General features: G+C 36.0%; 2 protein-coding genes across 2 annotated transcripts; one reads left to right on the plus strand and one right to left on the minus strand.

The window, feature by feature from the left end:
- The first annotated feature begins 1,105 nt into the window (after nucleotides 1-1,105).
- LOC116140876 (type III polyketide synthase B-like) lies at nucleotides 1,106-2,728 on the plus strand. The gene is made up of 2 exons (XM_031426453.1): nucleotides 1,106-1,580; nucleotides 1,721-2,728. Exons 1-2 carry the CDS (start codon nucleotides 1,397-1,399, stop codon nucleotides 2,719-2,721), a joined length of 1,185 nt encoding a protein of 394 aa, XP_031282313.1. The 5' UTR covers nucleotides 1,106-1,396; the 3' UTR covers nucleotides 2,722-2,728.
- Nucleotides 2,729-3,283: 555 nt separating this feature from the next.
- LOC116140887 (ER lumen protein-retaining receptor erd-2.2-like) lies at nucleotides 3,284-6,925 on the minus strand. Its single transcript, XM_031426463.1, has 6 exons — nucleotides 6,592-6,925; nucleotides 5,259-5,458; nucleotides 4,783-4,923; nucleotides 4,572-4,652; nucleotides 3,802-3,926; nucleotides 3,284-3,679 (listed from the first exon to the last, which is right to left on the minus strand). Exons 1-6 carry the CDS (start codon nucleotides 6,812-6,814, stop codon nucleotides 3,631-3,633), a joined length of 819 nt encoding a protein of 272 aa, XP_031282323.1. The 5' UTR covers nucleotides 6,815-6,925; the 3' UTR covers nucleotides 3,284-3,630.
- Between the last annotated feature and the right edge of the window lie 6,722 nt (nucleotides 6,926-13,647).

Consider the following 13,647-nt stretch of genomic DNA (forward strand, 5'->3'; position numbering starts at 1 on the left):
ACATATTGGCCAACTTAAAATTTTTAGACATTATCACAGTTTAAGATAAGTTCATGAATTATATAATCACTGAAGTAGCAAAGGAGACAAGTAGAAAAGCAGTCTACCAAATTATAGATTAGTACTTGATTGATGTGAAGAGTTAGAAATGCTCCATCTCCTAAAGTTCAGTTCCTGTTCTTGACCCATGACCGATATAAGCTCAAAATTTCATTCGTAACTCAGATCTTCTTTGTAGTTGCTCTGTTCCATGCCTCGTTTCATACGGAACGTCTAAGTGCTCTAGTTCTTTATATTTCATACACAATTCCATTCATACGATATGGTTAACTAGAATTAGACCATACAGTGTCACAGTGATGAACAAAAAAATCACCCTTTTGAAGGGCCCCGAGCAGCAAATCAGCTAACATTTTCTGTAATAACACCACTTGAGGCTCCAGAAGCAGTGGCCCTCAGTGTCAACATAAATAAATCCTATACAATATTGACCTCTCCCATTCCCTGTAAAGATGCACAAGGTTGAGCTTATCCCTTCTGCAAAAGATGTGCACCTATCATAATTATCATTTTCAATGAAGTCTCACAATTGTAGGACTTACATCTCCACCATAAACCAATGACTGAAAAGACAATCAACTACAAAAATTGACAGACAAATGATGCCGAAGAATCATGGTATTAACTATCAGGAAAAGATGACACTTATGACGGAGAGAATTTGACTTCCTAATCCATTAATTTCAGTTATCAAGACACTTATGTGCAGATAAATCATAATCTCTGACTGAATAATGTATTGATAGTTCAGAAGTATACAATATTTTTGGACTAGCCGTAGTAACCTAAAATTTTTTTTTTTTTTTTAATTTTTTGATGATCGGGGGTGTTTGGGTCGGCTTACATGCACTTCAACTAATCTTTCGTAACCTCGAAACTACCGGTTGAGTAAGAGCTCCAACGGTTATTCCTATTAACAATCGAGAAGAGACTCTAACTCAAGACCTTTTAAGTAATATATTTTCTTTTGATAGGAAATGATGTCAATCGATTGAAGCCTGCTAATAGAAAAAGGGATTTGGGATATATAAATGTAGATAGCCAGTGTCGCCAAAACTGCACATACAAAATTACAAATGATAAAACTCATACATACCAAATGTCTATCAACACCAATAAACATTAACTGCATGAAAGCCTTGCTTCCCAACTAATCTCTCAATTCTTATTAACAATTGCTTATTTCAGGTTTCACACTATCTCCCTCCAAATCTTTCATTAAATTAACTTCAACAACATGATTTACAACTCTATAAAAACCTCATCCATCCTCAGGTTTTGCTTCATTGCAAGCTAAACTTGTTTACACAGAGTCTCTTCTGCCAGAATTGTCAACATGGGAAGCGAAAATATCCCGCAAGGAACTTTCTCAAAGATGCCAAACCCTGGCAAGGCTACTATTCTTGCCATCGGCAAGGCCTTCCCTCACCAGCTTGTTATGCAGGACTATCTCGTTGACGGGTATTTCAAGAACACCAACTGCAACGATCCAGAGCTGAAAGAGAAGCTCACGCGACTCTGTATACTTAATAAATTTCATCTCTTTTGTTTGTTTTTGCTCAATATATCATGCAGCCTTTAGTTTAAACTTTTGAATCGGGTGATTACTTAAACATGTTATGAGAATAACTGTCGGTTTTCTCTTTATGGCATCTTGCAGGCAAGACAACGACTGTTAAAACAAGGTATGTGGTGATGTCAGAAGAGATCCTGGAGAAATATCCGGAGCTTGCTGTTGAAGGCCTCCCTACAGTAAAGCAACGGCTGGAAATTTGTAATGATGCTGTGACACAGATGGCCATTGAAGCTTCACAAACTTGCATCAAGAACTGGGGAAGATCCATATCAGATATAACCCACTTAGTCTATGTCTCTTCAAGTGAAGCTAGGCTGCCTGGTGGTGATCTTTACCTTGCCAGAGGGCTTGGACTCAGCCCCGAAACTCATCGAGTTTTGCTGTACTTCATGGGCTGCTCTGGAGGCGTGGCTGGTCTCCGTGTAGCAAAAGACATTGCTGAAAACAATCCTGGAAGTAGAGTTCTGTTAGCTACTTCTGAAACTACTATTATTGGGTTCAAGCCACCAAATGCAAATAGACCGTATGACCTGGTTGGTGTTGCACTCTTTGGAGATGGAGCTGGAGCCATGATAATAGGATCTGACCCAAATTCAATCACTGAAAAGCCTCTCTTTGAGCTCCACACAGCAATTCAGAATTTCCTGCCAAATACTGAAAAAAGTATCGATGGACGGCTCACAGAAGAGGGCATTACCTTCAAGCTTGCCAGGGAGCTTCCTCAGATAATTGAAGATCACATCGAGGGGTTCTGCACGAAGTTAATGGACACTGTTGCATTGAGTAACAAGGATTACAATAAGATGTTTTGGGCAGTTCATCCCGGGGGCCCTGCAATATTGAATAGGATGGAGAAGAGACTTGAGTTGTTGCCGGAAAAACTGAATGCCAGTAGAAGAGCTCTGATGGACTATGGCAATGCTAGTAGTAACACAATTATGTATGTACTGGAGTACATGATTGAAGAGGAGCAGAAAATGAAGAAAGTGGAGCAAGGTCAAGGAGATTGTGAGTGGGGTTTAATATTGGCTTTTGGTCCTGGAATTACCTTTGAGGGAATTCTTGCCCGTAACCTCAGTGTCTGAAAACATACGGGACCTCAAGTTTCATTCATACCAGGAGTCTTACATATATTCTCCTGAAACTAATAAAAGTATCACTATATTTGTCTTTTCCTTGGGCCCAAGTATAGATATATGAAACCCCATAATTCATAGATTGTATCTCTTATTTCTGCCTTCAACGTTAAAACACAATATATGGGTTAATGAAAAAAACCCCGTATAGCTAGGTTTATACAACCAGTCAATAAAAACATATCACATCATAACATGTAACCTGCGCATCTCATGATTAGATGGTTATACCTATCTTAACGTCAAGAAAGTTTTTTATCAAAATGAAACTTTCAAATAAGTAGGTCTGATGATATCCTCAACCAATGATGAAGGTTTATTGCAAGCTAATGTATTCATATACAATAATGAATCACAAGAGTGCATGTTCTGCAATTTTGATCGGAAGCAAATACTACATTTGACAGTTTCATAGCGCTGCATTTCAAAATCCAAAGGGAAACCTAAGTTTCTGTCCAGCCAAGTAATGTCAAACTGAAGTATCTGCAAAATGGGGCTATAGGCTGAGTGATGCATATAAGAAAAGGATTTTATTTTCAATTCATTCACAAAAGCATACAATATGAATTCAGAATAAAGCATATCATAAGGTGGAGGCACAACAAAGTTAAATAATAAACTCAACATCTAATATGAGCAGAAGATTTGTGTCTGCACAAAGCTAATCAGGCTATAAAAATCATGTTTAAAGTATAAATATCCACCCAAATTTTTGGCATCCCCAACTTTACAAACCCACTGTCTTCCAAATTTCAAATCATATCTGAAAGAGAACCAAAACCCGTGGAGAACAAAAAGGGAACTTGTATGAGGGCCACCAGCCACATTCTCTGATTAAAGTTACTCTTAAGTATTCAGTTACACTACTCCTGAAGGAAGACGAAGGACAAGCTGTCCTCCAAAAACACTGCAAAGAAAAAAAAATTGTTATCAGCATAAAACAAAAAATGTTGGGAGAAAGCACTCCTTTAAGTTTCAAATCCATATGCACTTCACCCACTAAAGATAAACGCAAAGTCTGCAACCCACCTTTTGACATAATAGTAACAGAAATCAGCCAATATGAAAGTTTGAACAATCTCTGAGATAAGAACCATTGAAGGCCACAATCCATAGCCCAGGGCAACTAGCAAGTGTCCACGAGTATCCAGCACCTGTCAAAAGCAATGAAGATAACACCTAAGTGGCATAAACTAGTAAATATTGCCATAATAGATCTCAGTAATAACAGCAGCAACATAAAGTGAACCAAATCAAGTGCTATTTCACCAACAAATTTTTTCCTCCCAGGAGCATTACATCAACTAAAAAAGCTTTGCAGGTGAACCATGTTCTTACTGTACACTAACAGTAACTTGAGCAACACATGCAAGCTTGCTTCATTGCTGGCATATACAATAGGATATAGTAGCGTTTAAATGAGTTTACAGAAGCACAGAGTCAATAGTCTGTGATTGCAATCATACACAAATACTACTACATGATTTTCTCATATCACATATGCAAAAAGTTACTAGGATTATCATAAAGATGCCTATCCAAAAAATGATGCCAATGTTACTGCCCTATTATGCTAGCCAGTAAATGCACCATACAACAATTAAAAGCTTCGTCATGTCAACCTATGCCACCAAAAACACTGAGTGGTGGTATAAATTGAATGATGAAATTATTTTAACACATATTCAAGTAGACACCATATCAGCACACACAAATCTATAGTTTCTTATCAGAGAAAAAAAAAAAACATAAGAGCAAACTTAAACCAGTTTTATGAATTCAACTCTATAGAATCAAACCTGGAGAACCCAGTGGGCACAGCTCAAAAACCTTGCAACACCCAGTGCAAATACATAATGGGCAGTAAACGGTTCAACAATCTGAAAGCAGAAAAAGAAAAAAGATTATATATTGGGGAAAGCACAAAAGCACAAAAGGAGGAAACAAGTACGAGGTCTAATTTCAGGAAAACCTCAGAATCTATGTGTTTTACATTCTAAGATAACAAACCTTTGTGTTCTGCATAACTCGCAACTGGGGTAGTACTGAAACAGCCTCAAGATACACACAGAAAGCCCAGAAAATTCTGTTCACGAAATTATGAGAGGTTGTTGGATGTATAAGCAGAGCCAACACTGCACAAGGTACCACCTGCCCCAAATTCAATAATAAGAAATAGCTATTAAGGAATAAATGAAACATGTACTCCCATATAAACTGATCCATCTGAGCATGAAGGAAGATAACTATCCATCTGACTGAACTTGTATACTTAAAATCCTAACAAAGAAATACATTTATTTCTCTAAGTTAACTATCTACACAGTGGTATTATTAGAAGAGGGCATATCAAATGTAGCAAGAAGCTTCTAGCATGGTACATTTGTCACAAAGAAGTAGCCCCATTAACTATCTCAATATCTCACAGATATACTTGATTTTTTTATTTAAAAGTTTTTCAAAATTTATATAAACTTTAGACTCACCACATAATATATTGCAAAGTTGTCCTTGTCCTCCATGTAACTAGATCTTAATTTGAAACGGATCATATAGATAACCCACAGGGTTGTTGCCAGTGTAGCTAAATCAAGGACCGTGTGTATATCATACTCCATAACAAAGCTACAGTACAGCCTAACAGCTAAAAAGATTGCTGTTAATTCCTGGGATTTGAGAGACAGTCCTGCAAACAATTATAAGAACTTTAAAGATCGAGCCACCATAGCTATAAATAATTACATAACGGTTTGCAAAAGAAATACATATCAAAAAACATCAGATGCTCTTTACACCTACAGAGGTCATGGTCATTTGGTATATAGCTTACCAAAGTACAAAAACATTAGTAAATACTAGTCTTCAGCATCATGAATTTTGAAGTCCTTAACCAGCAAGTACCATTTGAGACACAATAAGGCTCCATTGTTATTAAGGGATTTTAAAGATTCTTGAAGAAAGCTTGTGACATTATTGCATTAGATATTCTTTTTGGGTTCAGGATATTGAGACTTTAAAAAAAATTTGACTCAAAATGAAACACATGAGCCCCTGCTCATCAAACTTAATCTAAGAGTTCAGAGAATTGTTAAATTACGAATATTAAATGTTAATTTTTTAATTCAAATCTTAACCTTTGAATTAAATAGATAAACAGGTCGAACTTTATATCCCATTCTAAGTCAAAAAATAATAACAATAGCAACCCTTTTAAAAGATAAATTTGATATCATATCTTAATGTCTTATATACCAAAAGGATCAAATTTCTATTTTTTTTTTCCCTATCTTTTGGTCCAATTTGGCAATTTCTAACTATCAACAAAACAAAATTAACCCATTAATACGATTAAAAGAGATTACATTCCTCCCATACAACAGACAAAAAGAAAAAATCAAACGCATCATGAACAAACAACTAAATAAAAAATAGAACTTTGACCCTAACACTAAATCGGACTCTCGAAACCCTAAGAAAAACAGAAACCCCAAGCTAAAATTCACACTCAATAGTCACCAAATCACAAACTTTCTCTCCATCCACCAGAATTTATCATCAACCAACCAACAAACACATCAGCACAATCAACCAAAAAAAAAAAAAAAAGGCCCCAAGATTATTTAGTTAACCAAAATAAAAAATTAAAAAAAAAAAAAGCACAATTTAGAGAAGCTCAATTCAGAAACCCCAGATAATATAATAAACACAAAACTCATTAACTAAATCAAAACAACCAAATCTTGTTACGAGGAAACCCCTAAATATTCAAATTTTATAACCAAAAAACCCATAAAGTTTAAAATCTTAATTCTTTCATACCAGCACAAGTTTTCTCTTTCATAAGCTTATATATCAACACGGAAATTCCAATGGAGTGTACAGCCTCAGCAGCTACGAAGAGATTATCGTGATCATGCACGATGAACCGTAGCAGGACCAGCGCCGCCATCCCCGAAACCACCGCCAAAAAAGCCTTCACCTTCGGCGGCTGCCGTCGGACCCATGTCGACACAGCGTGGATCGGCCTCTTCTGTGCCCTCATGACGCCACACAAAATTTTCTCCAAACGAAGGAAACGAGATAGTGAAGAAGAGACTTCCGGTTGGGGCTGATTTAATATTATTTGATTTTTGGTCGCTACACAAAACAACCGAGTCTTTAATACGGTAGCTCTCGGTTGGTAATCGGGTCGGGTGAGTATGGATACCGGATCCGGACTTTCAAAAAAACAAATATTAGATCGTGGACTTTTGTTTTATAGTTGGTCATGGATGTGGAGCGAAGTTGGGTAACCAATAATTAACCACTACATTACTTAATTAATTTTATATTATTTATCTGATTCTATGAATATTTAATTTTTGTTTTTTATCTGATTATAATTATATTTTAAAATAAAAAAATATTTAAAAAAACCTTCAAAAAGACTTATTTTTATTGTTCTTTTTAAATTAAGATTAGTGATATTCTATATCTTAAATTCTGAAAAATCTTATCTCAATCCTATATATAAAACAATGGAATGTTTAGTTTATATTTGAAAAGAAATAATATATATATATTTGGATTTATCTATCTTTTGTTGTTGAAGTTGATGTTTGTTACTTAACGGATTTGGTGTCCAAATATATCTAGACACTCTAAATTGTATTTAATGTTTTAAATATACATTTTTTTTTTAAGACTATTATTTTCATTTCCCATTATCCTAAGGAGATGTCTCTTAAAAGTTAAGAAGTATGATTTTTTATTTTTTAGGACGGGGTGTTCGGCCAGCTTGCGCTCACTTCGCAGTATTTATATCAACTTGTGTCTCGGGGTGTCTGTATCAGCTCGTGTGCACCTCAATTAATTTTCGAAACCCTAAAATTAAGGGTTGAGTAAACATTTCAGTAGTCATCTCCTTATTAATAATTGAGGAGAATCAAACTCGAGATCTCTTGAATAATACACTTAAGAGTTCCAATAACACCATCTCTACCCACCTAGGAGAGAAGAAGTGTGATTAATTATGGATCTTCTGATTATATCATTTAATATCACAATCAAAGAGTAATATTATCTGCACTAACCAAATCATACTAATATAAGTACTAACTGATGTGGCAGATATCTGCCACATCACTTAATTGCGACATCGGTTTTCTTAAAAACTATATATTTGTTTTTCTTCAAATTTCATTTCCCCGACTCCCTAAATCAAATTCATTCTCTCAATTCAAACACTGTACAATTTTTCCCCTCATTCTCTACCTCTTATCTCACAATCAATTTCTCAAAATTGCTCAAAAATTTCTCAGCAATCCCATCCCAAATTCATTACACGCCGCGACGCCTCACTAGACGCCGACAAACCAAATCCGAATCATCTTTTCCATGCCTCGCCAAACACCGCCACGCCACGCCTCGCCAGATGTCGCGATGCCTCACCAGATGCCGACAAACCAAAGACTAACTGTAGTTTCCATGCCTTGCCGGAAGCCGCCATTTCTCGCCAAACCAATTAGAATTGTCGTTTCCACGCCTCACAAGATGCCGACAAAGTACGAACCAAACCCTAACCGTCTTTTCCACGCATCGCCAAAAACCATCACATTTCGCCAGTTGAGAATCAAAGGCACAGGTAAGACTCTTATCTTTGCAATTTGATTTTTAGTTTCAATTAGTTGTTCGGGTCTGTTTTATTCTATTTATTTTTTAAATAAATTGATTCATTGAAGACATGCATGTTTATTTGCATGATTCACACTGGTTTTCTGAATGATGATGCTTGTTATTTGCTTGTTGATTAGGACTCCAGAAGCTGCCCATTTCAAGGCCCTTAGCTCTGTCGTTGAGGAAGCATCTATGGATTTGGTATTGTTGGTTGAATGCTTGTGGTTGGTGCTGTATGTGATTAACCGTGGAATTTTTTTAACTTGTTTATGGATTTTCGTAGTCCTAAATATTTAACAGGATTGTAGGAGAGCTTTAGAATGGTTTATAAATCCCAGATAGAAGCTGAGTCCAGTTCATAGTTGCGTTTAATTCTGTTTGACTGGTTTGGTTCTTGTATGTATTTTGGGAGAATGTATTTTGTGCCAAATATTTGCCTTTTCTGTTCTGTTTTTAACTTTGGGAGTATGGAATTATTGGCTTGTCTTTTGGTAACTGTTTTAGGCAGGTAGTTGTGTTGTTGCTGTAGAATCTGCATTTTTGCAGGTTCCAGGAGATTGATGCATTCCAGGTAGTTTGTCCAGGTTTGTTAGTTTTATGCTTTTTGTAGTGTGTGCAATTTCTAGAAGGTTGTTGCCATTTGTAGAAGCTGTCCAATGTGTGTTTGTTGATGGGAGTTTTCTGCAGTTTGTGCAACTTTTGGTTATTGGTTATAGGATTTGTGGTGGATAATGCAGTATTTTGCAAGATTATGCTGCAATTGTGTTGTTGCCGAGGGAGTGCTATAGCTTGGTCAAAGATGCAGCAGTTTTTGCAATTTATGTTTGCTCTGTCCGGGAGATTTTGCAAGTGGTGTAGCTTGTGCATGTGTGCAGTTTTTTAAGCTATTACAATTGTTCTCTGCCTTTGGTGTTGTGTGCAGTCTTCGGGTGTCTGTTACAGCTTGTGTAGTCCATGTTGTTTGTGCGTTTTTTGTTTTCGAGATTTCCTTCCAGCTTGTACAATGTGGATTGCTAGTTTTGAAGCTTGGTCTGTTTTTTTGGTTTAGTTTGTTGATCCTTTTTGTAAAAGCCTTTTAGGGGTTGACGTTTGGGTGCCCTTGGTTGCTTTGGTCTCTTGTGTATAAGGAATGTCTTTCCTTGGTTGTCCTCGCTTTTGTAGTTTTGCCCCTTGGGAACGCCCAAGGTTCTTGGTTCTAAAGGGGAGTCCCCTTTCCAAGGTTGTAATTTTTTTATTCTTGTATAAAATTATTGGGTTTACCCAAAAAAAAAAGTAACTTATTATGAATATAATTATGCGTATATACATATATTGAATTTTTTGTTGCTTCTTCCAAATATGGATCAATATTTACATAGCACAGAAAGATTGCAAGATCATCTATACAAAGAGTATGCACAGAGTGTTGTACAATAAAACTGTACAACCAGCCAAACTCTCTTGGACACTACAAAAATAACAAGCCTTATCATCACGTCCAGCCCCAAAAACACTGCACTAATAGCCAACAAAATGCAACATTGAAGTTGTAACTCCAGAACACACTGCACAAACAGCCAAGCTTCTTAACAAAACACTGCACAACTCCAAACTTACTTCTAGGAACTGCAAAAATGCAGTTTTCTGCTGCGCACCTTCAAACAAAACTCTCCAGAATCCTTTGTTTGGCCATGCACCAACGTCATCCACCACACAACAACAACCAACATACCCAAATAGCCAAAAACTATAGATCTAGCACCAGAACACCTCAAGAGCAAACGCAAGCTGCAGATCTAACACACAAAAATTTGTAGTAACTACAAAAATGTCCTAGAGATTGCAAGAAGCTAAAACTCCAAAAATCTGTAAATTTCCAATATTGCAAAGAACAAAAACAAAGCTGTAGCACCAGAAAATCCTGCACCAACCCAATATTCTCCCCTGAAATTAATGATGAATGTTGGAGACTTGCCAAAAAAAAAAAAAAAAAAATATATATATATATATAATATAATAATAAACATCTTAATAGAATATTGAAAGTTAATTCTATTGCCCAGACCAAGACATGCATCATCCATGAGCAACTCATTCACATCACTAGCATATATAGGCACCAATCTTAACCTACCACATTAAGGGAGCAAAAATATGGCAAGCAGCAATGAAACCACACACAAGTAGTTAAATACATACACAATCATTTTGATACATGATTTTTATAAGAAAACTAAAGAACCGTAAGCACTTGGAGTTGCTGCCCTTCAGCTGATGAACATGAGCATCCAACTTCCTGAAACTCAAGTTCTTTTGATCCTGTGCAACATACAACAAGAACTCAACCACATTAGTAGATTGAGAAATTTTTAAAATAGAAGCAAAAGCTAAAAAGAAAGTAAAATAGAGAACCAAGAAACAAGATTATCTAAAATCTTATTTAATAGTAACTACATTCCATACATACAGTACATGTTATTCTAAAATAACAATCTTGGGTTGCATACATTTCTATAATTCACATGTAAACATCAACTTAGACAAAGAAACATAAATGAATTACTTACCTTAGTTGCTTGATTAAATCCAAGTGTGAGACTAGGATTCGAATCGTAACAACTTCTTGCTGTCTCAATTTCTTCCCTTTTACTTTACGAACAATTTTTTCAACCTTCAATTGCTTTCTTTTGAATGGGGGACGACCTTTACTACAAACAGCCTATGGAGTAAGAATATTACTGCTCCCTTCTTTCAAAGTATCATCACCACCTTCACAAATCATTCTACTATTACCTGACATGTTTAGTCTTTTATCAATCCTGACAGTTTTATTTGACATCAATTTGTTCTTCATATCATTGATCATTTCTTTCACCATATTACAATCAACCTCATTGCTTGACGCCAAATCTACTACAACACTGAATAAATTAGACAACTCATCAAATTGTTGTCCATCAAGATTGGTGCTCCAACTATTATAACTCATCTTAACCTTGGTATGGTATCTGTTTATACTTTTCCTCCACCGTCTTAAAATGTACTTTTCTAGTACATGAGAAATTTGCTTACGAATCAACACCACAATTGCATGTCGACATAAAATTCCTCTAAACTCAAACAATTGACAATTGCAATAAAATCACAAGTTGCTTCATCAAAGCAAACCACAAAAGGAACACGATGTTGAGTCTCTCCAACTAAAACATCTTTTTCTATTATAAATTCCATATAGGAACCAATCTCTTTGAAAGAAGATAAATCACAATAAACCTCAGTAGCTAGCTCTTGTTGAAACTCTTTGAATTTTGCAGTAGTATATGCATCTTGGAATTGTTTCTCAATAGCATAATTGGTTATGCAAGGGATCCATGATTTGAAAGATTTAAAATCAGTCTCCCTTTCTTTTTCCACTTTATCATGCAATGCATTCTCATATTATTCCATAAACTGTTTTAAAGTGGTTTTTTAATTAACATATCCATCAAAGAATGCATACATACTTTCACTGCATTGAGTGGTAGACATACCTGCCCAAAAAATATCTTTTACAAAAGTCGGCACCCAACGTCGTCTTTCATTATACAATCCAAGCAACCAATCATTGTCGTGAAGGTTGTATTTATCAATGAACCTATTCCAACGTTCTTCAAACTCCTCACATGTCAAAGAATCATACACAGTATTTTGCAAAAAAAACTTAATCTGCTCATATTGACTATAAACTCTAAATTTTTCAGGCAATTTCTTCATTATACGCCACAAACACCATCTATGTCATGTACTAGGGAACACAATCTCGATTGCATTTTACATTGCCTTATCTTGATCAGTGATTATTGCTTTAAGAGCACAAATCAACATACATGCAAGCCAAGATTGACAAAGTCATACAAATGTCTTTGTGTCCTCGTTGTAGATTAACCCACAACCTAATAGTATCGAATGACCATGATGATCAACACCAATAAAAGCACCAAACGATATAACATACTTGTTGGTCAAATATGTAGTGTCAAATGTCACAACATCACCGAAATCTTTAAATGCAGCTCTACTTCTTGCATCCACCCATAAAACATTCTTTAATCAACCATCTTCATCTAAATCCATTATGTAGAAGAAATTAGAATTCTCATTTTGCATTTTGCATTTTCAAAAAATATTTTTGGATTGCAGAAGCATCTCCAACACCAAGTCGTAACCTCCTAACTTTTTCAATGTAGTTTCTACAATCTTTCTGTAGGAAAGGCAAATTCTCAGCACAGCCTGCTTCAACTAACAAGGAATTGAAATTTTTATTTGGCCTAATCCCAGCCCTATCATTCACTTCAAGCTTTCTTTTTTTGTACGGTTGTATAATTTGATTGCTTCTAAAATATCTACTTTTGGCAGGACTACTGAGTTCATGGTTATGATCAAACACAACTGAACATTTTTTCCATTTGCCATCAAAACATACAGCTGCACCAATTCGAGCCTTACAGTCGGTTTTTGTCACTGGATGCATTTTAAAAGCATTTACAGGGTTACTGCGCAACTTCCCATTACAAGAACAAGTTAGTGTCGCATTTTTCACCTCTCCATTATATCCTTTCTTTGAAGATCATATAACTTCGAAACCCATTTTATTCCCATAGCTTTTGTATTGTTGGACAAGATTATCAAGTGGATAAAAAATCATTCCAAGCTTAGTGTCACGCACTTAACTTCTTTGCTAAGTTCGTGCGGCCTTAACCCTTCGGAAATGAGTTAAGCAGCCTAACGCTCACACAACTAACAAGCTCAAAGTATAAAGTTTAGAGAGAGAAGCTTAGAGAAAATATAAACTCTATATTGAAAGGATTCAAGTTATGAAATGTACAAGGGAGGGGTGGCCTATTTATAGGCTAAACCTCCTCAAATAAATGACTAGATACATCGAATACTTAGTCCTTAAGTTACTTAATTCCTAAGTAAACACTAGGTGGCACCCTTAGGTGGCAACCTTAGGTGGATGGATAAGCATTATCCATTAAGTGTCTTTGCCACTAAGTTTACTTAACTCCGAAGTATACTTAGCCACTAAGCAACGTGCATCCCACTTGAGTCACCAAGCAAGCGGGTCGTGACACTCTCCCGCACCTAATGTTGCGACGCCCTCGTCGCACTATCCTTATAACTCCGGATGGAGTCTTGGAATTGCCACAATGAGTCTTCGGTCTCCCAACTGGCCTCAGTATCGGGAAGTCCCTTCCATTT

This window comes from Pistacia vera, unplaced genomic scaffold (assembly GCF_008641045.1).
Source record: "Pistacia vera cultivar Batoury unplaced genomic scaffold, PisVer_v2 Contig383, whole genome shotgun sequence".
Lineage (NCBI taxonomy): Eukaryota > Viridiplantae > Streptophyta > Magnoliopsida > Sapindales > Anacardiaceae > Pistacia > Pistacia vera.